Genomic DNA, 24,137 nt, shown 5'->3' with positions numbered 1-24,137 from the left:
CAATATGCTACTTACATTTCCCAACATCAATAAAATCAAATATGCGAACTCAACAGTACAAATAAATAAGAAGTTTGATCCATTACCATTACAATCTCATCTATTGTTCCTTACTGAAGCAGCTAACATCAGAGGCCTTGGTTCATTTCATTCCACACACAAACTACATAGTGCAAAAAGCATTCCAGAAGTTTTGGGTATAACAATTCAGCAATCTACATCTATACATTCAGCAATGCGAGATACAAAAGGTCAACTTTCTTCACCAACCAAACATAGCTTGTGAGACTAGCATTTTGTGCAGATATTTTAAAAAAAGAAAGTGAAGGACCACAAAACAAGGTCAGCTTGAAGAACCATCAGACAAACAGTAATCCCAGATTAACCTCAAGTTGTCTTCAAGCATTTTAAGCACCAGGTTTTCGTCAGTCGTTTGCTTCTGCATTCCAGAAAATCTAATCAAATTAATTATTTCAGTAGTGAAGGGGCAAAACAGAAAAGAAACAGAAAGGCTTATCAATTCCACAATGAAGAGACGCTGCATGGCTTTGTTTGTATTTCCTTGGCACATGCCAGTTATGTAACCATTCGCTAATGTAAATCTCAACTAACTTTTCTATGTAAATTCTTTGAATACATAAAAAAAAGTAGGATAATTTCTGGCAGAAATGAACTAGATTGGAATCAGTGATAAAATTTTGTTGCTCCAGCTGCTCTGGATGATATTTTGCCCAATCTGGCGCATGTAATCATTAAGTGGGTACAGGATACAGTATTCAAATCTTATTTGTAAGAATATTATGATATGATTTGGTGTATCCGTACCAAATGCAAGCACGCGTCTGATGTATTACCAACAGAAATACACCTAATTGCTTATCATAAGGAAAAGAAAACCCACCCACAATTGGGATACAATCCCAGGCATTTTCAGGCTAGTTTCCTGTGCAACCTCACCAGTTGAAGATCTGAAATCAAATCGATCTGCATGTCAAAGCTTAAACCTAATTGATGAATTTCCATATGATTTTGCAGTTGTGTGCCAGACACCGATAACAGCGTATTGACTCCCTGAAGAATCCTCGCCAAAGGGCCATCTCAACCCACCCTTAACTTCTGAGTCCAAAATGGCGGAGCCAATAAGATTTTTAATTTCATTGATCTCCTCATCCTGGAAAAACGCAGAGAGTAATCTAACTAAGAACACACTTTAAGCTATAGAGATAGCACTACTGGTGTCCTTTCAGTTGAGGGTGAAGGAGTCTTTGATGAGGAGATGGAAATTGAAGTACATATAAAACCAGTTACACAGGAAAAAAGGTCATTGTTCACTGGAGTGGAGTTATTTCACCATACTCTTGTTGAAGTCTATGGGTTTTGTTGTGCTCTGATTCTTGCTACCCTGCTCATCTTATGAAAGAATTTCGCTTTCCCCAAGTGGCACGCAGTAGCCAAAAAGCATATGTTCCTCAGAAACTTGAACCTAGATTTCAATCCTTTACATAACTACCAACTAAACTTCTTTGTCATCCATTTTTTTTTTCCTTATATTTAGGGTGATATGCACTTCGAATCCAGGAGTACTGTTAGTACCTGTACTTGCCAATGTAAACATCAAAAGTATCATCCCTGGGACTAGATAACTGGACAATTATTCAACCTGGCAAGCAACATTATCCCTCTAGAAGATAAAACACATTAGACTAGAAGAAACATCAAAAGACACCTCATTTTCCACAAAAAGGAACGTTGCTTACTTGGTGTGTAACTTCACCTTTGGTTGGGTTCTGGAAGCCCTAAAATCTAATTAAGATAATGGTAGCTAATTTGAGATCCTAAAGAAAATCAAATCCATTAAGAAGCCACCTCCTAATGCCAAATGCCTATGAAGAATATCTTCATTTCTACTTGTAGACTCTGCGCATCTTACTTTTCCTTTTTTTTTTCTCAAAAGCAAAGAGCACAAAAAAGCTCTACGGTGCATTGGAGCTTTAAGTGCAAATAAAGCGTGAACTTCAATGATATAAGGTGCAAAGGGAGAAAAAATACAAATATATATTTTCAGTCCAAGACAAATATATGAACAAAGCAATTGAAAAAAAATTACAATAAAGTGAAATAACAATTGTCTGGCAAGGAAAAGTATGCCTCAGAACCTTGATCACGACAATGAAGCGCACATTAAGTGACGCGAAATGCTAAACACGTTTTGATCCTCGATCCAGGGCTAAAGCACGCTTTAAGCACGCCTTTGAAAATAGAGTCTTCTACTACCCCTCTTTTGGGTTTCATTGAAGAAATGATTCACATCTAGCTCATTCCAGCCACTAGAGGACTCCAAAAATAACGTGAGGAATAAATCAAACCTGTATTTGAGCATCTTAACCCCACTGGAGTCTAAAGATCAATAGGGCTATTCACTTTACTGCTCTCAAACATCCAACCCTCCCCCAAAGCCACCAAACTAGAAAAAATAGGAAATTTGCACCAAGACTAATTGAATGGAGATGTTTCCAGTTCAGCAAATATAAATCCAAATATTGAGCGGAGTTTTCAAATATGACCTATGACTTAACAAAGGTAAAAGAATAGCAAGAAATAACAAACAAATGGAGAACTTAATCCAAAATAATATATTGATTCATTCTGGCACACACAGGGGGCGCCCTTTTCTCCTTTTCTCTTCCTTTCCCTTAGCTTATTTCTTATTTCCTGTTTTTTTAAATTTTTGTATTGCTTTTTTTCATGGCTCAGTGCCTTGAGCCGGGGGTCTTTCGGAAACAGCCTTTCTACTTCATCAGAGGTAGAGGTATGGACTGCGTACATCTTACCCCCCCAGACCCCACTAAGTGGGAATACACTGGGTTGTTGTTGTTGTTGTTGTGTTTTTTTCATGGCTCGCTTAGCTCTACTGTTATTATTTCTCATTTCTTATTTCATTTATGCCACCCATTCCGTGTCATATATTACTATGACCTTGTTGACTATTCATTATCTTGAGCCAGGGGTCTATCGGAAACAGCCTCTCTACCTCTTCGGAAGTAGCGGTATGGACTGCGTATATTTTACCCTCCCCAGACCCCACTTGGTGGGAATACACTGGGTTTGTTTTTTTTGTTGTTGTTGTTGTCTGGCACACAGAAAAATTGATCCTCAATGGAGGAAGTAATGGAGGAAGTAACTTACAGATAAAGCCGTCGTGATTTTCTTGGTATGTAACATCAACCTCAAGTCTAAACTTTTGCCAAGACAGTTCACGTCTGCAACCATGTTGCGCACTTGGTTCACCTCAATCTAAAAGAAATGTGTAGCGTCGAAAGATTGTTAAAGAAAGACAAACTGCAAGAAGTAAGGCATGCGAAAAGACAGGTAGGACGAGGTAAATATGTTCATGACAACAATTAATGTTGTTTTGCTAAAGTTGAAAAATAACAGTTGATTGGGCATCTTAAAGTTCATCAAGAAGAGGGGGACTGAGAACTGGCCTTATAGAGCTGAATTTTCTCCTGATCCGTCGCCACCGTACATTTGCAGGAGACAGTTGAATCAGAGCGAAAGTTGTCTGAAAGCTACAAAACACAAGGGATAGAACTAAAACAACCAATGCATAAACAGAAAGACATTTGTTTGAAGCATGAAAATATTACCCTGACGTAGTATAATTCCTTCTCCTCCACATATTCTAAGCCAAGCTTCTCAATTGCAAGGTTTCCAACATATTCCATATATGAAAAAGGAACATTCGTATAGAAAGATTTTTTCATTTGCCTCAACATAGTTTCACCCAAGAGGTTACTTTTCAGGGATTCTTGACTATTTGCAGAAATCCTGCATCACAGAGAATTTGAGGACGATTAAATGTTGAAACATGCATTGGATTTAATCAACTCAACAAAGCAATGCTTCAGACACCCAAAAGAAGTAACATTATAACATCTAGGAGAAAAGTTAAGAATTGTATGTCAACGTAAAATAAGTTTGCGATTTAGAGAATTTCTATTATGTAAGTCTTCATTTGCCTTCTAAGACAAAAAATTGAGTACTATAAAAACGGATTTGAATAAAGCTGATATTCATATAATGCCTTCAACTAGATCGGAATTGATGCATAGCTGGTCGATTAATTATTTTCTTGAAGTAATTACAACTAGGAGACATGATCATAAAGTAGGTGGGGCAGGAAGGTATTGTAGTTAGTTAAGTTTGTTAGGAAATGATTAGATGAAAAGAGTCGGTTAGTTGTAACTAACTAATATGCTGAGCTGTATGCAGCTGTAAACTCTATTTATACGGTGGGGCATGAAGGTATTGGAGTTGGTTAAGTTTGTTAGGAAATGATTAGATGAAAAGAGTCGGTTAGTTGTAACTAACTAATATGCTGAGCTGTATGCAGCTGTAAACTCTATTTATACTGTGGTAGTCTTCACTGGTACTCCAACTAGAATAATGAAAATATCTTCTTCCTCTTTTTCTCTTAGCTATGCATTAAAGTCTCCGACTCTCCGCTATTGATGTAGCTAGAATTTGCAGAAAACCAACATGGTATCAGAGCAGTAACGACAAACAGTGACTGGGATCGTACGTCTAAATTCACAGCAGCATCGTTGATTGTGATACGGGCACGATCATGAAGATGGATGTTTTTGAGTGTGTTAAATGCAACCTATGGAGTGTACGAGTTGAAGTGTGAAAAGGGCTTCAAAGCCTCCCCTATATTGCACTCCATGGCGCCATTTTGTCCATTTAACACTAAGGGGCACTTTTGTCATTTTATCTATTATTTGTATTAGCCAATATAAAGAACATGTTAGGTTTTTAGCTCATTAGTTATTGAATATTGTTGAAAGAACACATATCTTGAGAGAGAGGGTCTCTAGGTCGAAACTAGGACATGAACAAGTGTGGATTCACTTGTGATTGTGTATTACTTGGAAATGTTGGTGCTTGAGCGGTGGAATCCCTCTTGTGTCACGTAAGAGTGTGGTGTTGCTATTGTAAGTCTTAGGGGTCCTTAGATTTAATACATCTTTGGGTTCTTAACCTTGTAATAGTGTATGTCTCACTTCCGATCTTTACATATCATGTACTAGTTTGTGTTGTTCTAGTGAAACCGTTGGTTGTTCTTGTTATTGTATCTTGTTCCGTTTGTTGTTGTTGTTCTCCTAGTGTGTTGTCATCTTGTTAATCTCACTTTTAGTTTGGTTGTTTGCTGCAAATAAGTTGAACACCTCATAATCTTGTCATTCTTGCAATCCCTGTTGTCGGCCAAAACTTGTCCAAGGGGAGCTCTCGGGTTCTTCATATTGTTTGGACTGTTTTGAGCCTTTTTTCTCGTGTTCCTTGGATTTTCTTGTATCATTTGGTATCAAAGCGTGGCTTGATCTTGTTCTAACAAAATCAATCTTGGGCTTGAAAGTTGAAAAAAATAAAAAATAAAAAGTGTTCTTGAGCTTGGATCTTGGCCGAGAAGAGTGTTCTTGTTGTTGTGTTCTTGGCCGAGAGTTCCTTGTTGTTATTGTTGTTCTTAGCCAAGGAAAATTGTTGTTCTTGTTGTTGTTCATCTTGGCCGAAAATGTTGAGTCTTAGATCTAAGAGACCTTTTGTTTTTGTTTAGTTGTTTCTAGTGTTAGTTCTTATTCACTAACACCTTTGAGTCGATCTTGATTTGAGCTTATATTTGTTAGTGTTGTTGACGTGAACTTGAGCCTTGATCGAATTGTTGTTGAAATTGTTGAAGCCTTGGCCGTATGGTTAACTTTGTTGTTGTGGAATTTGGAGTTGGATGTTGGTTGTGTTGTTGGTGTTCTTGGAAGTTGTTGTGTTCTTGTTGATTCTTCACCCATTCATCTTTTGTTAAAACAAGAAAAGTTAACTTTAAATCTACAAAAGGTGAAAGACAAGTTGTAGTAGTTGTTGGTGAAAGGACTAGTTCACATCACTCATAGACTTGACAACAACTTTTTCAACCACTTTTCCATATTTCAAGGAGCCTTATTTTGTGGAGTTAGTACAAGTCAAATCTCATCTTTTGAGTTGAATTTGAAAAGAGTTACAAGACTTGTGCTTTCCCTCCAAATACTAATTGTCTGCCATTCCAAAATTATAAGGATTAAAAATTTCAAGAAGGTGATTAAAACTTGTGGGACCTGGGGCCAATTAGAAGGTAACACGTCATCAAACTACTGTTCACACGACAAAATTTGGCTCAAATTTTGATCTCTTAGTTTCATTTTGTTGAGTTTTTTAGTTTCATTTGTTGATTCCAATACGAACTTACAAGCTAGTGAACATTTACTAAATTGTGAGTTGGTTTTGAAACCGTTCTTCGTATTTACGTCCTTGTGTGTTTTTTTCTTATTCTTTGAAGTCGTTGTAAACATTTGGTTCACATCTCAACACCTCATGGAGTTCAAGCAAGCATACAACACTTTTGAGATTGAGTGTAAGAAATCTGAGGACAAAGAAATAAAGAGAGAGTGTGAGGACCTTTCTTTTACAACTAACTCGTTTGTTGTTTTGTAGTGAAACTTCTTGGCTAAACTCAATTGAATCGGATGAAATTGAAGGCAAATCTCAAGATGGAGAGGAAGACGAGATGCAAAATGAAGATGTGGCCGAGACTTGAAGTTGTTGTGTTCTCAGTTTCTTCTCATTTTGTGGGCTGTTTTGGTTTAGTTGTGCCGTGAATTTGAGGTCAAATTCCTCTCAAGATGGAGAGGATGATACGGGCACGATCACGAAGATGGACGTTTTTTAGTGTGTTAAATGCAACCTACGGAGTGTACAAGTTGAAGTGTGAAAAGGGCTTCAAAGCCGCCCTTATATTGCACTCCATGGGCGCCATTTTGTCCATTTAACACTAAGGGACACTTTTGTCATTTTATCTATTATTTGTATTAGCCTATATAAAGAACATGTTAGGGTTTTAGCTCATTAGTTATTGAATATTGTTGAAAGAACACATATCTTGAGAGAGAGGGTCTCTAGGCCGAAACTAGGACGTGAATAAGTGTGGATTCACTTGTGATTGTGTATTGCTTGGAAACGTTGGCGCTTGAGCAGTGGAATCCCTCTTGTGTCACGTAAGAGTGTGGTGTTGCTATTGTAAGTCTTAGGGGTCCTTAGATTTAATACATCTTTGGGTTCTTAACCTTGTAATAGTGTATGTCTCACTTCCTATCTTTACATATCATGTACTAGTTTGTGTTGTTCTAGTGAAACCGTTGGTTGTTCTTGTTATTGTATCTTGTTCCGTTTGTTGTTGTTATTCTCTTATTGTGTTGTCATCTTGTTAATCTCATTGTTAGTTTGGTTGTTCGCTACAAATAAGGTGTTGAACACCTCATAATCTTGTCATTCTTGTGATCCTTGTTGTTGGCCAAAACTTGTCCAAGGGGAGCTATCGGGTTCTTCATATTGTTTGGACTGTTTTGAGCCTTTTTTCTCGTGTTCCTTGGATTTTCTCGTATCAGATTGCAATCTCCAAATGGAATCGGATTTGTGCTCACAAACAGATGCAACTCAGACGAACCAACAAACTCCAATGTCTACTTTTAAAATCACCAACACTCATCCTCTGTATGATCCATCTGACACACCTGGATCAGTGTTGATTCCGATCAAACTGAATGGATTGGAGAATTACGGCTTGTAGCGTAGATCGATGACTATATCACTGCAAGTGAAGAGGAAATTAGGATTTGTCACAGGTTCCTGCAAAAAGGATCAATTTAGTGCTGATTTAAATTAGGATTGGGAGACTTGTAATGCAATAGTTCTCTCATGGATAATGAATGCGATTTCTGCAAACCTTCTCAGTGGCATTGTGTACTACTCGAGTGCGCATCTCATGTGGGAGGACCTGAAGGAACGGTGTGATAAGGTCAACAGAGTTTGTGATATAACCCCCTAGATATAAGGGGTAATTCTTACGAAATTGAGTGTTCCTAAAGGGAAAATAGCTGAATTTCCCTTGAACAGATCACCCACTCTTGCTAATAGGGATTGGGAAAAATGGAGAGATGAAAGAGAAGAGAGAGAATTTCTGTAATTCTATTATCAAAACTGATTACAACTGAATTCCCAACACAACTAATAAGCAAAACAGAAACAGGGAATTGGGGAGGGAAAGTTAGTTACAACCGTTTTATGGAAGGCGCGTGGTCCACTTTTAATAACTAACTGCTTAGTTGATTGTGCTTTTATATCTCAACACATTCCCACTATTGTATTACAATGGGTTAGACACATAACAATACCCCACCCTTAAAAACAATCCTTGTCCTCGAGGATTGAACTGAGGAAACTGGTGAGTGAATTCTGCAAGATCCATCCAAGAGTTGTCTTCTGGTGCAGCATTCAACCACTTGACCAAGACTTGAGTTCCAGCTCTCCCTCGCTTCTGATATACTCTTCTATCCAAAATGGCTTCCGGGACTAGCAAGAGGTGGCCTGAGTCAGTGTGAACAACAGGCAAGGTAGGAGTGGCTACCTTAGACCCAAGCTTCCTTTTGAGTTGAGAAATGTGAAATGTAGGATGAATCTTAGAACCAGCAGGTAGATCCAAAGTGTAGGCCACAACACCAACTTTAGCAGTGATCAAAAAGGGACTAAAAAACTTGGCAGATAACTTTTGAAAAGAGTGATCCTTCAAAGAATGTTGTCTGTAAGGTTGAAGTTTAACATAAACCCAATCTCCAACTGAGTAAGACCTATCAGTTCTGCGTTTGTCAGCCTGCATCTTCATTCTGTTTTGAGCTTGGCTCAAGTGAAACTTCAAACACCTTATAGTGGCTTCCCTAGCCTGTAAGCTCCTGTCAACCATGTCCAGCTGAGAATCAAACGGTAAGTAGGGAAGTAAGGGAGGAGGCTTTTGACCATAAACCACCTCATAAGGTGTCATGTGAATAGAGGAATGATAGGAGGTGTTGTACCACCACTCCGCAAGTGACAACCAATAAGGCCATTCCTTGGGTTTGTCAAAGGTCATACACCTCAAATAAGACTCCAAACACCTGTTAACAACCTCAGTTTGGCCATCAGTTTGTGGATGGTATGCTGAGGATGTAAGCAAGGAAACCTTCTGCAGTTTAAACAATTCCTTCCAAAACTTGCTGACAAAAACAGGATCTCTATCTGACACAATAGATTTAGGCATTCCATGTAATTTGAACACACCATCCATAAACAATTGAGCCACATCTAGTGCTGAGTAAGTGTGCTTCAAAGGAAGGAAGTAAGCAGCCTTGCTAAGTCTGTCAACCACCACAAATATCGCTTCCTTGCCAGCAACTTTAGGTAAAACTTCAATGAAATCCATGGAAAGGTCTTGCCATACCTTATCAAGAGTGGGAAGAGGCTGTAAGAGACCAGGGTAGGCAGCATTCTCACCCTTACATCTTTGGCAAGTGTCACATTCCTTCACAAAAGTGTAAACTTCTTGCTTCATTTTCTTCCAGTAAAATTCCTGTCTTAACCTGATAGTGTAGCATTGATGCCAGAGTGACCTCCAAGTGAGCTCTCATGAAAGTAAGCAATTAATTTCTTCCTCAATGTAGTATCAGCCCCCACTATCAATTTTCCTTTTCTACTCAAAACACCAGCAGTATATTGGTAATAAGGTTTGGAACATTTAGCTGCTTGGATAGATTGGATAAGAGATTGTAATTGAGGATCAGTGAGCCAAGAGCTCTTGACTTCATCCAGCAATGATGATCGCAACCCTGAAATACTGCACATTTGGATGGATTCTCCCTTCCTAGATAGAGCATCAGCTGCTATAATTTCTTTTCCTTTCTTGTACAAAATGGAGTAATCATATCCAAGAAGCTTCACCAACCATTTTTGTTGACTAGGTGTTGTAATTCTTTGTTCCAACAAGAACGTTAAACTGTGATGGTCTGTCCTGATATAGAAATGTCTTCCCAGTAAATAAGGTCTCCACTTTTGAACAGCTGAAACCAGAGCCAGTAACTCCCGTTCATAAACAGAGAGAGCCTAGTTTTTATTGGATAATCCCTTGCTGAAAAAAGTTATAGGTCTGCAATATTGTACCAAAACAGCACCAGTGCCCTCTCTTGAAGCATCTGTTTCTATAGTGAAGTTCTGAGAAAAATCAGGAAGGGCCAGGACTGGTGCAGTAGTCAAAGCCAACTTAAGTCTGTCAAATGCTGCAGCTGCCTCTTGTGTCCAGAGAAAACCACTTTTCTTCAGCAAATCATGTAGAGGTCTAGCAATTAAGCCATATCCTTGAATAAACCGTCTATAATATCCAGTGAGAAGAAACCCCCTCAAGCCTTTGAGATTCTTGGGCTGGGGCCAGTCCAAAACAGTCTCCACCTTGAGTCTGTCCATAGCCACACCTTCTGCAGATATCACATGTCCAAGATAATCTATTCTCTATTCTGGTGACTCCAAAATCACATTTACTATTCTTCACAAATAACACTTGATCTCTTAATATGTTGAAGGTTAATTCCAGGTGAATCAGATGCTCAGACCAAGTCGGGCTGTATATGAGTATATCATCAAAGAAGACTAAGATAAACTTTCTAAGGTGATTATGAAATATCTTGTTCATGAGGCTTTGAAAAGTGGAAGGGGCATTAGTTAAGCCAAAAGGCATTACTAAAAACTCATAGTGACCATTATGTGTCCTAAAGGCAGTCTTAGGTATGTCAGGTTCAAACATCCTGATCTGATGATAGCCTGATCTAAGATCTAATTTAGAAAAATATCTTGCACCATAAAGTTCATCAAGTAACTTCAATAACTGGTATAGGGAACTTATCTTTCACTGTGCAGCTGTTTAGTTCCCTGTAATCCACACACAGCCTCCACGAACAATCTTTCTTCTTCACCATAACAATGGGGGGAGAGTAGGGGCTATTACTGTCTCAAATAATACCAGAAGTGAGCATTTCATCCACTATCCTTTCTATCTCATCTTTTTGGACTGCAGGATACCTGTAGGGTCTGATGTTCACAGGGGAAGTGCCTTCATGGAGAGTGATTTAATGTTCATGACTCCTAGAAGGAGGTAACTCTGTAGGAGATTCAAACAGCTTCTCATACTTGTCCAAAACCATCTGCAGCTCTAAGGATTGCAGGTTTTCAGTAACCCACCCTTCCAATGAGTACAAACTAGCCTCCAATATACCCTCCTCTTGCAAGAAAAGTCCTAAGGACATCATGCACAATTCAACTGGTTGCGCCAATAGCTTATCCATTCTTCCAGAAGATATCATTTTGACAGCTGGAGGTTGAACACCTCTGAGTGATACCTTCTTGCCTTGAACATTGAACTCTATCTTAAGTTGTTTAAAATTCCACATTATATCACCAAGAGTAATGAGCCATTGTATTCCCAGCACCATTCCACACCCTCCAATTAGTAATATCAACATATCAGAACTGAAACTCACACCTTGCATCTTCCATTCTATCTTCTTGCAAATATAATGACTTTGCACCTTATTACCAGCTGCCACTAACACATTAAAGGGGGTGATTGCAGTTAAGGCACATCCTAATTTCTCGGTTCTATTGAGGTCCAAGAAATTATGGGTGCTGCCAGTATCAATGAGAACTTGAACAGCCTTTCCTTTGATAGATATAGTCACCCTCATAGTCCTGAAATCTTGAACTCCACACATGACATGCATTGAGACCTTGGTAGGATTGCCCACTCAGAGTCAGTCTCTAAACCTTGGGCCATGATTGTCAACAATTCCGTAGGATCAATCAACTTAGACTCATTTTCTTCCACTTCTATTGGCATATCCTGTTCATCAACTTCCAAACAAAATAGTTGCCTCTTCTTTTTACACACATGTCTAAAACTATACTTTTCATCACAATTAAAACACAACCCTTTACTCCTTTCATCCATTTCTGCAGGACTTAGCAGTCTAGGAGGTTTGTAACCTGGTTTAGAACTTCCAGCAGCAGAAATAGCTTGCTTGGAGGGAAAATTTTGTTTAGAATAAGAGGAAGAAGATGCTACAGAATTAGGAAATTTAGGAGGGTTTCTTGGAGTAGCTAGGATAGGATAATGTGAAAAAACATGTCTCTGCACTTCAAGTGTTTGTTCTTGGATAACTTATGGCCTTAGCTAAAGTTCTGGGATTCAACATTTTCACTAGCAAGCCAATTTCAGGTTTCAACCCCCTAATGAAACAACTAACCACATAATGTTCAGGAAGATCAACCCTAGTGAGCACTTCATCAAAAAGATCCATATATTCTTGAACAAAACCAGTCTGTCTCAAGTCCTTAAGATCTCCCATAGGATCATCAAAAAGTTCAGATCCAAATCTAGCATACAAGCAACCTACATATTCACTCCACCTAACCCAATCTCTGGACAATCTTTGCTTCATAAAAGATTGGTACCACTGCAAGGCTTTAAATTTACAGGAAGCCAATTTCACTTTAGAACCTTCAGGTGTTTCATCCACCTCAAAGAATTGCTCACATTTGTACAACCAGTCTTTTAATCCCTCACCATTAAATTTAGGAAATTCTACCTGATAGCTCCGAGTGGGTAGCCGATAATCCTCATGTCTGGGAGGATTAGCCATTGAAGCTCCATCATGTGCCGCTGCAGCAGGTTGTCCTTCTCCTCTTGCAGCTCCATTACAAGCACCATTGCTCATCAACATCTTTTTTATTTCATCAACTGCTTGTGCGACTTTTGCATCCACCAGCTGCCTTAAATCCGACACAGAATTTACCACAGTATCCATGGAACCCTTTAGGTTATCGACCTCTTTGCGTAGCTCCTACATACGAGTGTTGTGATCTCCCATTGCAGTTGATCCAAGGATGTATTGGCTCTGATACCAATGATATAACCCCCTGGATATAGAGGGTAATTCTTACGAAATTGAGTGTTCCTAAAGGGAAAATAGCTGAATTTCCCTTGAACAGATCACTCACTCTTGCTAATACGGATTGGGAAAAATGGAGAGATTAAAGAGTAGATTGAGAATTTCTGTAATTCTATTATCAAAACTGATTACAACTGAATTCCCAACACAAGTAATAAGCAAAACAGAAACAGGGAATTGGGGAGGGAAAGTAAGTTACAACCGTTCTATGGAAGGCGCGTGGGACCATGCGCCTAACTAACTTTTAAAAACTAACTGCTTAGCTGATTGTGCTTTTATATCTCCACACATTCCCACTATTGTATTACAATGGGTTAGACACATAACAGTTCGCATCTTCCAGTTACATCGAGAAATAGCTACAATTTCATAGGGCACGGATTCCGTAGCAGTATATTTCACTAGTTTGAGGGAGCTTTGGGCTGAATATGACAATGTGGTTCCTACACCAGGCTGTGACTGTGTTAAGTCAAAGCAGTAAATTGAACATTTGCAGAGACAGCGATTGTTGCAGTTCCTTAGTGGATTGAATGAGTCGTACGAACAAGTTTGAAGGCAGTTGTTGTTGAAGACGGTTGAACCTTCTTTGAATCAAGCTTATGCCATGCTGAGTGAGGATGGATGCCTCTTCCCAAATTGGGTAAAAATGTAAACCTATAGCTGCAGAAGTAGGAATAATGGCACCGGAAATAATATTGTTTCCATAAAGTAGAGACCCTGAAACAGGTTCACGCCGACGTTCATGTCCATTTCCAGCTCTGGGAGTGAAAGGAGAACCTTTAGCAATGCAGTTCAATTGAAATCAACCTTATAAAGGAAAAAAACCTTTTACCAAATGTGATTACTGTGGTAAAGGAGGTCATGTTCATGAGGATTGTTATTGGTCGATCAGACATCCAAATCAGTCAGATGGTTCTAAGAAAGTTCCTGATGATGATCATAAGAAGAAATTCGACACTGTGAACTCTGAAAAAAGGCAACCAAATCAGAATTTGGAGAGAAAACCTTACAATCCACATTTGACAGGAAGAGAAACTTTGCAGTAAACAATGTGATGAATGAAGGTAGAAGGTCTGCAAAACTGCTTTCGACTGATGAACAATATAGACAACTCCAACAGATGTATGGTAAATTTGGTCCTAGCATCTCAGACGAACAGTATAGACTATTCAACAATTGATGAATGACAAGAAGGAACAAAGAGATCACAATTTAGCAGGTAGAGATGTTTCTAGCATTACACATATAGGATTTGCCGACCATTTAGAGGATATGAGGGTGGATAATGTCCTCTATGTACCAGATTTCAAATATAACTAGATTTCAGTCTCCAAAGTAACCAAGGGCCTATCCTGCTCTGTCCCATTTTTTCTTGATTTTTGCATCTTTCAGGATCATTATAGTGACAGGGTGAGGGGGATTGTTAGGGAACAAGGAAGTCTGTACATTGTGTCAAAGGATTCAAGTAGGGATGGCAATGGTGCGGTGCGGGTTTTTTCTAAATCCAAAAATTTTAAAACCGCCCCGCATCACCTTTAAACCCACATAAACCCGTCCCGCATTCATACCTGCACCGCACCGCCCCACATTTTTTCATTTTTCTTTTTTTAAAAAAGTTTGTAACTCTGCTGAAAACCATAATATTTTCAATACTAGGAAATAGTAACAACCAATTTCTATTATATCACTTCTCACTAAGGAATTATCAAAAAAGTATCACGTGTACAAGTAATGATCAAATATCAAATTTTCATTAAGATGAATTAAGAAATTAAACAAGTTATAAAATTGCTTTTTTTTAGTGTTATACATGTTTTAAGCATCATAAAATTTTAAGTGAAGAATACATATAATTTTAGATAGATTTATGAGAATAATACTAAATTTTAAACTTTTTTTTAGTTTAAGCACGCATATATCCGCAACCCGCACCACCCTACACCATTTTAATAAAAACTTACTTAAACCCGCCCCACACCCACATAGTCTAAAACCCGCACCGGCCCACATAGCCTAAAACCTGCCCCGCCCCACCCCCGCCCCACCCCTAGATTCAAGGATTAATGTTTCATCAATAATGCATTGAAGAATATAGAGAATGCAGAGAAGGCTACAAGTCCTGAGCTGTGGCATCAAAGACTAGGGTATCCATCAGAAAAGGTCATGCATAAACTTGAGTTTTCCATAAAAATGAGAAGAATACTGCAACTCAAGACTGCTCTACATGTCCTTTGGCTATTGTGAAGACTGTTAGCTCAGACAATGGTACAGAATTCTTTAATAACAGTGTCTTGAACTTCTTGATGGTTACGGCATTGTACATCAAAGTAGTTGTGTCTACACTCCTCAAAGGAAGCATAGACACATCTTGAATGTTGCTAGAAGCCTTAAAATTTCAGGCTTGTATTCCTGCAAGATACTGGGCTGAGTGTGTTGAAAGTGCACTGTACTTGTTAAACAGACTAACAACTGAAGTTTTGAAAGGTCATTCTCCTTATGAGTTGATGCATCAGAAGGTTCCATCTTTATCTCGTTTGAGGGCCTTTAGATGCTTGTGTTATGCTACCAATTTAGTGAGATCAGACAAATATGACGTGAGAGCTAAACGAGCCATCCCGATGGGCTATTCCTCCAATCAAAAAGGCTACAAACTGCTTGATTGTTCCACTAACCGGTTTTTTGTCAGTAGGGATGTGGTCTTCAAGGAACATTTGTTCCCTTTTTCTTCTGTTGGTTTTCCATCTTCTACACCATCTCTTGCCAGGGTGAGTACACCTCTTGATGATCAAGTAGACAGTGTAGAAGGTTGTGCGGGTTGTGCAGACAATCAGACAGCAAGCACAGAACTACAGGAACATGCATATATCATTATAGAAGAAGATAAAATGCCATTGAACATGAACATGAAGATGTCATTGTAGAAGAAGATAATGCAGAGAATATACATGCAGCACCAAATGTTTAGTTGAAGTACATGAGGATGTGGCTCATGAGGCTGCATGTGCAGATGGAATTGAGGAAAAAATAATCCAGCTCCAAGAAGATCTGGGCGAATCATCAAGCCACCACCGTGGCATGAAGATTATGTTACCACAAAAGAAAGAGAGAAATCATCTTATCCTAACTCCAACTATGTGTCATATCATATTCTATCAGCAAATTGCAGAAAAGTATGGGCTAATTTGTCGGCAACGGTTGAACCACACAACTTCCAAGAGAGTTCCAGGGATGATAAATGGGTAGAAGCAATGAAACAGGAAATTAGAGCTTTAGAAGATAACAATACTTCGGAGATAGTTGATCTTCCAAAAGGCAAGAATGCTATTGGTTCAAAATGGATATACAAAATTAAGTACCAAGCTAACGGAGAGGTTGAAAGGTACAAAACTAGATTGGTTGCCAAAGGATATAGCCAAAAGGAGGGACTTGACTACCATGAGACTCTCTCCAGTGACAAAAATGGTGACAGTTAGATCAATTATTTCTCTAGCAGCCTCTAAAGGATGGGAGTTATGCCAAATAGATGCCTATAATGCCTTCTTGCAAGGTGACTTGGATGAAGAAGTGTATACGACACTTCCTCAGGGTTTTGGAAGGCAGGGGAAGATCAAACTTTGCAAGCTGAACAAGTATTTATATGGCTTGAAGCAAGCATCAAGACAATGGAACATCGTGTTGACAGAAGCACCGATAGAAGCAGGGTTGCCAGAGTAAATATGACTATTCTATGTTCACAAAAAGAAAAAACAATGACTTTGTGATAATCTTGGATGAAAAGTGTACACGACACTTCCTCGAGGAATGGCAGGGGGAGATCAAACTTTGCAAGTTGAACAAGTCTTTATATGGCTTGAAGCAAGCATCAAGACAATGGAACATCAAGTTGACACAAGTACTGATAGAAGCAGGGTATTGACAGAGTAAATATGACTATTCTATGTGCACAGAAAGAAAAAACAATGACATTGTGATAATCCTAGTGTATGTAGATGACATGCTGATTACAGGGAGCAATAAGGAATTCATCGAAGAAACAAAGCAGGTAATACATACGAAGTTCAGGGTCAACGAGTTGGGAGAATTACAATTTTTGTTGGCATCGAAATTCTGAGGTCCAAGAAAGGGATTTTGCTGAATCAAAAGGAAGTATGTTCTTGAAATAATATCTGACTTGGGGTTAGGAGGAGCTAAAACAGTGAGTACTCCCATAGATGTGAATCAAAAATTTACTTCAACAGCACATGATGAATGCACAGGAGAAAACAGTGATACACTTTTGGAAGATGTAATAGGCTATCAGAAATTAATTGGAAAGTTGTTGTACTTAACAATAACTAGGCTTGATATCAGCTTTGTTGTGCAGAACCTTAGACAGTTCATGCAGATGCCTAAGAGGTCACACTGGGATGCTGCAATAAGGGTAGTCAAGTATTTGATGCAGGAACCAGGATTGGGAATCATGATGAGTAGTGACATTGCTGATTCCTATTGTTGTTTTTGTGATGCAGATTGAGTTGCATGTCCTAACACTAGGAGATCTATATCAGGTTTTATCATCAAGTTTGGTAGATCCTTGATATCATGGAAGTCTAAGAAACAAAATACTGTCTCAGGGAGCTCTGCTGAAGCAGAATATAGAAGTTTGGCCACACTGAAATTGTTTGGTTGTTAGGATTGTTCAATGAGTTAGGAGTTGATGTGAAATCTCCAGTTGATGTATATTGTGATAGTAAGGCAGCCCTACAATTGCAGCCAATCCAATCTTCCATGACGGCCCCAAGCATATAGAGATTGATTTATTGATTTCCATTTTGTGAGAGACAAAATCAGAGAAGGAATGGTACAAACTCACCACATTGGAACCAAAGATCAAGAAGCAGATATACTAACAAAAGGTCTTGGTAGAAGTCAACATGTGTATTTGTTAAATAAGCTTGGAGTGCTTAACTTGCTGCAGCCTCCAGCTTGAGAGGGAGTATTGGAGTTGGTTAAGTTTGTCAGGAAATGCTTAGTAGATAATGATGATAAGAGTCGGTTAGTTGTAACTAACTAATATGCTGCTGTATGCAGCTGTAAACTCCATATATACTGTGGTAGCCTTCACTTGCACTCCAACTTGAATAATGAAAATATCTTACTCCTCTTTTTCTCCTAGCTACACATTACAGTTTTCGCAATTGATGTAGCTTGAATTTGCAGAAAACTACCGAAGGCTACAATACTACAACTTTGATGAACGAGAAAAACCAAGGTGCAAATTAATCTAATTCAGAGGCCAAAATCTTCGGATTAATCTCTATACCACTCTTTTGTGTGATTCTATATGCCATCTTATAAGAAATTAGAAAACACAATGTGCCCATCAATATAGTAGCCCTTTTGTGATCTTTTGAGTTTCGATAAGGTCATTCTATAATCTTTTGATGTAGCACTATTTGTAGGGGCTACAAGGCAAAACGAAATGATAAAAGAAACAACTTCCAATAAGTTTGCTAGGCGAAAAAAAATTGCGTTGACATAGGGTTTCACTAACCTCCTTAATGACAAACATTGAGAAGAGATTACCCAACTAATGAATCTCATTGTTACGTGGTCAAATATAGAAAATATAACATTCACATTAATGGAAACATTTTTAAAAAAGTGATGGTGCCCGGATAGCTTGTGTGCACCTCAACAATGCAACCAGGAACCTACTTGCTACCACCCACTCGGCACCAACATAGGTACCGGGTAACTCCGCACACTATGGCTCAGGCAGATAAGAACAGATCACCTATTGTTGTTTTTGTCATTGTGCTAGTCTAACTCTATACTCTTTGTTGAATTCCCTATTTTGACTTTCGGCCATGTTCCTTTGGGGAAATCCAGTAAATTGAGGGAAAGCGGGGAACATTCAATCATGCACTGTATTCATTCTACTTGACTCCTATATTCTTAATTCCCACAGGTGTTCATGATTAAGCACTTGCCAACTTTCATCATGTGTATTTGCTATTATTCACAAGCCAAAAGGGATGAATGATACGGGGTACAAAAGAGAACGGCCACCTTATTGTTTCCAGGGGTGTTTCAGTTGTTAAATGGCCGCTATATGTTTCAAATTAAAAGGACACATGGAATTAGTTTTTACCAGGGTAGAAAAGACAAACCTTTCCTAATATCATAAGCTTGATGTGAGAAATGATCAATACTAACCCATAAAAGAGAATTCTTCCAAAACGAGCAACAAGAGTCGGCTTTAATACTCCCATATTAGATTCCTTCATTTCACACTTCACATGTTGAAATGACAAAACTAAGTCCTTCATAACACTTTTAACCACCAAAAGCCATGGCTCATCCATAAGCTCCTTTCTTCCTTCACTGCAACCTAAAAAAGTGTATATATTGTTTAGGAAAAGATCATAGAACCAAAATTGTAGTCCATGAAAATCAGAAAAGGATTTTAGAAATAACACCTCCTTGTTTCAAATCCTGATCCACCAAAATAGAAAATCCAGTAGAAAACAAAAGGGTGGGTATAACACAACAAATGATAGATTCAGATCATTCCTTTTCACAACACATAACATGTGCTAATCGCACAGCAGAGATTTTAACATACAAATTTTTTAAAGCTTAACATATTTTCCAGAAAATGTTCTCCAATTTTTCATGTTAGGTTAAAATATTTTCTCTAGGAAACAAGCTGCTTAAAAATGAAAGAAAATGACTTATTTAACCAAAGTAGGCAAAACAAGTTGCATAACTGACATTGCAAGCTCATTATCTCTTCTCCACCCAGCCTACACCCTCACTCCCCTACCCTTGACCATCCCAACCCCTGCCACACCACTCCCCACCACATCCCACCCCTATAATATTTTGCTATATGACATATAAATATTCTTGAGATAATATTTTTTCTTAGCTATCATGTCAAACATGAGAAAATAAGTAAGAAGCCCACTTGTTTTCGAAAAAAAAAAACATTTTCCTCCGTACCAAACACACCGTTAAAGTAGTACCTTCCATTAGAACCAAAGAAAGAGGTTTTTCGCCTGATCTTTGCTCCACTGGAACAGGTTCTAGCTTCACAAGAGATGAAAACTGAGAATCATCAGTCAAGCCAACAGGGAACCATTTCCTAACTGCACCATGAGCATAAATGATCCCGCCTAAATACTTTTCCTTTCTCTTGAAATTCAGGTTCTTTCTGCAGGCAGGCATCAGGGATTTCGGTGCCGGAGTTGGTTTCGGCGACTGCGAATTTTTGTGTGCCTCTTGTGAGGTGGAATGTAAGACATGATCACTTGCTGATGCTCGGTGGACTGTTCACTTCTTAGAGAATTTGTCTGCTCAAGTTTCCAATTACCAAAATAGTGTATCCTCTCCAAATTTTTAATTAGCAGAATAATCTGCTTTTAATTTCTCATTTATTGGACAGATAATAAAAATATATCTGTTGGACGATCATAGATCTATCGAATTAATGATTAATTTGTATATATATCTTTGAAACAGATAATAAATGTGTGAAATTGACAATCAATCTATTTATATAATAGATTTATCTTGGAAATGGGTCATTTTCCTAAATAAAAAAAAAATTATGATCCATTTAGTTAAAAAAATAGATTTAAAAGGTCTATTTAACAAAGAGTCCCCACTTCTTATGCGAGACTGATCGGCCATAAAAAAAATTTCCTTCTTTCCAGAAAATTATTTCAATTTATGAAATTTTAGATGTTTGGCCATAAAAATTTCAAAAATAATTTTAATTTATTTTTAAAAAAATAAAAATAAGTTTTTATTATTTTTACTTTTCTTTAATTCTAGTTTTAGTTTTTGTTATTATTAGATATTGCCCAAAAAATTTTAATTTTTATAAAAATTCCTCTCAACTAAAATATGCTTGGACAAAAAACTCTCACGCAATTTGTTATTACTGTTAATAAAAAAACGCGATTCCATCTTTCACTTTCATGTGCTTTGAATGCATCTTCTACATAAATATGCTTGAACTTCATTATTTTTGCTAATTTTTCTGTCAAAATTATTGAATCCTAATGCGCAACAAATACCTTTGACACATATTGGGTGTCATTAGATGTCATGCATCTCCAATAAGCACCGTCTTTTCACTAAAAAAAAGTATAAACGTCTTGTATAATAGTTTTAGAAATTTCCTTTATACTATACAGTTCTTCCATTTTAATGTGAATCATTCATAACGTAAAAGTTGCTTGTAAGTTCATTTATTTACTTTTTCTTAATCATATATGAAATAACAAAGAAACATAAGGAAGAACTAAAGAATCACATTTGATTATATGTTTAGGTAAATTAGTTAGTTGAGTGATTTAGATATTTTTTAAAATTTTAGGGAATAAAATTATATTTAAAAAAGATTTTTCAAAAGTTTAAAAAAAAGAAATCAAAAAGACATGATCAAACACAACTTCAACTCCAACTTCAATTTTTTTTAGTTTTCATGGCCTAACGCCTACTAAATGTGTTGGTCACTAATCATCTTGCTAAAAATAAATATTTCATATTAGTTGATCACTTATTAACATGATAGAATTAATTAACTTCATTTTACTTCTATAATTAATAATATACATTAAATGTGAACAATTACAGTTTCAATATCTATTTTTATGGCCAATGAATATCATTAATATGAGCAAAAAATAAAATAATAAATTTTAGCATTTAATTTATAATTTTTTAATTTCCGTATAAAATAAAGTGTGTTCTACTAAAATGAGACGAAGGGCGTACTACTTGCAAAAGGCTATATAAATTATAGAATGTTATAAATGCATAGATTGTCACATCTCTCTATACTCCTCGTTATAATCACATTTTATTGTAGCGGATTAATTTTCTTCAAAAGTATTTTTTCCTGTTATATTTTACTTTCGTATAACGATATTCTACCTGTAACAGCAACAATAATTATTACAGTGATACACTCTTTGTAAAAATTACATATATATTATAGTGTATAAAATACCATATTAAAATATTTGATTATCAACATTAAACTAAGCATATTGTAAGCTTTTTAAAATTCTTTAACCATTGTACTTTAAGACAATATAACTTTTGTCACGATCAGAGACTAAACTCTGGACATAGTCGATACCTTGACCATTATTGACCCAAGAGAATTACTTGGCTTACATCACGGGCATTCATTTAAAATGGTGTGAAACATCCATAAAGATCATAAAGAAAATTGCGGAAGCAAAATTCATTTTATAAATGCTTAAGTCATTAAAGTATAAATGTGGAAGAATTTCAAAATAATTGAACAAAATTCAAAATATCTGAAAGGACATCAATATTGAATTACGAAACCTCTACATAACATAAGTTAATAACTATGTGGGAACAAGACCCCAACTATACCATAAAACTTTGACAAGTTAAAATATCAAATGGATTAAGCTTTTTAAAAAATAAAGTGCTCACCAATAATTAATATATCACGTCCTAGCACTGCACAGAATCAAAATGTATGTCTCAAAACCTACATCATGAGATGACAGACGATTAATGTATGAATGTATTAATATATAAAACTGAAAAGGGGAACATAACATAGAAGATATTTATGAAATTGAAACAGTAATGAATAAGAGGACATAAAATATCAAAAGAAAAAAGGACTCATTAATATATATTACACTATGAGATAAGTGGGTCCAATCATTATCTGATCAGATAAACTCAAATTCATAGTTGTAGAATGAATCAAGATCTAACTGTTTAAACAACATCTGGGCATGCCTAAATCCTCATTGAGGAAATATCTATGATTTCTTAAATTTACGAAATGAACCATCTCAACGTCGGCAAAATGTGATTTTGGACAATGAGTCAATTCAAGCTCACACCCTCTCGATTAGCTATCTTATTCTGCTTAAGTTCATGTTTTATTCATGTTCATCTCATCTATCATCTTTAAAACAAAATTTCATCATAGTTTCATCAATCATCCATTAAACATGAAGTATGTATGCAAAGCTGGTATCCTCATACCAAAATTTACAAATCTATCTATTCATTAATAAGCATTATCATGGAGGTTGATAGAGCTATACATGTCTTAACACGCTTCATGAAATATTAAGAAGTGATTCAAAAATATTTATTTGAAAATAATCATATTTAAATTACACTGAAAGAAACGAAACTAACATATGATGCATCTTTACCATATCTTGTAAGGTTTATGAATTAATTCAAAATATAATTTAAGTATTTTAATACATAATTTCTTGAAGATAAAGGTTACCCATGAATTTGAATTATCTTAATTCCCAAAGATTTTATGTTTAACTCTAGTTTATTATGAAGAACTTAAGATAGCACAAGGAAACAAAAATTAAAAAGCTTTATCAGACTTACAGATAGCATTAAATATCCTAAAGAAGAATTTAGGAAAAATCCTTGAAATTAAGAATCCTACTTTTTGATCTTTCTTGAAACATGAGAATTGGGGTTCGAGAAGAATAAAAGAAAGTCGATCGAGTTTTTTGATAAATAACCCCCTATGAAAGTTTAAAATACCACGGGATAGAATAATGAGACAAGAAAAAAATAAAAATATTCTTGTAAAAGTGTTTTTTTAAAACTACAAGAACGTTGATTTAAATGATAAAATTCTTAAAGCTTAACATATTATTATAAAATGTATTTCAATTTTTCAATGTTTGGTTAGTCAAAATATTTTCTCTAAAACAAGTTGCTTAAAAATGAAAAAAATGACTTACTTAATCAAAGTAGGCAAAACAAGTTATATAAATGGCATTACCTGTTCATTATCTCTTCTTCACTCAGCCATCACCCTCACTCCCCTCCCTTTGACCAATCCAACCCCTGCCACCTCACTCCCCACCATATCCCACTCTAGAATATTTTAGTAGATAATATATAAATACTCTGGGGTAACATTTTTTCTTACCTATCATATCAAAGACGAGAAACATGAGAAAATAAGTAAGTAAAAAACTCACTTATTTAAAAAAAAAATATTTTTCTCCGTACCAAATACATCCTTAAAGAATTACCTTGCATTAGACCAAAGAAAGAGATTTTTTTGCCTGATCTTCTCTTCACTGAAATATGTTCTAACTTCACAAGTGATGAAAATTGAGAATAATGAGTCAAGCCAACTGGGAATCATTTCCTCACTGCAGCATGAGCATAAAGGATCCCGCGCAAATAATTTTCTTTTGTCTTGAAATTTAG

General features: G+C 36.7%; 1 protein-coding gene across 4 annotated transcripts; it reads right to left on the bottom strand.

Annotated features, from left to right (window-relative positions):
• Positions 1-62: 62 nt before the first annotated feature.
• On the bottom strand, positions 63-20,367 carry LOC107850432. Of its 4 annotated transcripts, XR_007047957.1 has the most exons (7): positions 19,901-20,361; positions 19,089-19,263; positions 3,648-3,828; positions 3,486-3,569; positions 3,187-3,294; positions 902-968; positions 314-439 (listed from the first exon to the last, which is right to left on the bottom strand). XR_007047957.1 is itself a non-coding variant. In XM_047400419.1 (6 exons), the coding sequence occupies exons 1-6, from the start codon at positions 20,100-20,102 to the stop codon at positions 426-428; spliced, it is 780 nt and encodes a 259-aa protein (XP_047256375.1). In that variant the 5' UTR covers positions 20,103-20,361; the 3' UTR covers positions 63-425. The 4 variants fall into 4 exon arrangements, 3 of the variants coding, with proteins under 3 accessions (XP_047256375.1, XP_047256374.1, XP_047256373.1); XM_047400419.1 differs by lacking the exon at positions 902-968 and having other exon boundaries at positions 63-455; XM_047400418.1 differs by lacking the exon at positions 902-968 and having other exon boundaries at positions 63-439; positions 19,901-20,357.
• Positions 20,368-24,137: the final 3,770 nt, after the last annotated feature.

This window comes from Capsicum annuum, chromosome 12 (assembly GCF_002878395.1).
Source record: "Capsicum annuum cultivar UCD-10X-F1 chromosome 12, UCD10Xv1.1, whole genome shotgun sequence".
Classification (NCBI taxonomy): domain Eukaryota; kingdom Viridiplantae; phylum Streptophyta; class Magnoliopsida; order Solanales; family Solanaceae; genus Capsicum; species Capsicum annuum.
The sequence above is the reverse complement of the archived record's forward strand: the minus strand, read 5'-3'. Positions and strand labels throughout refer to the sequence as shown.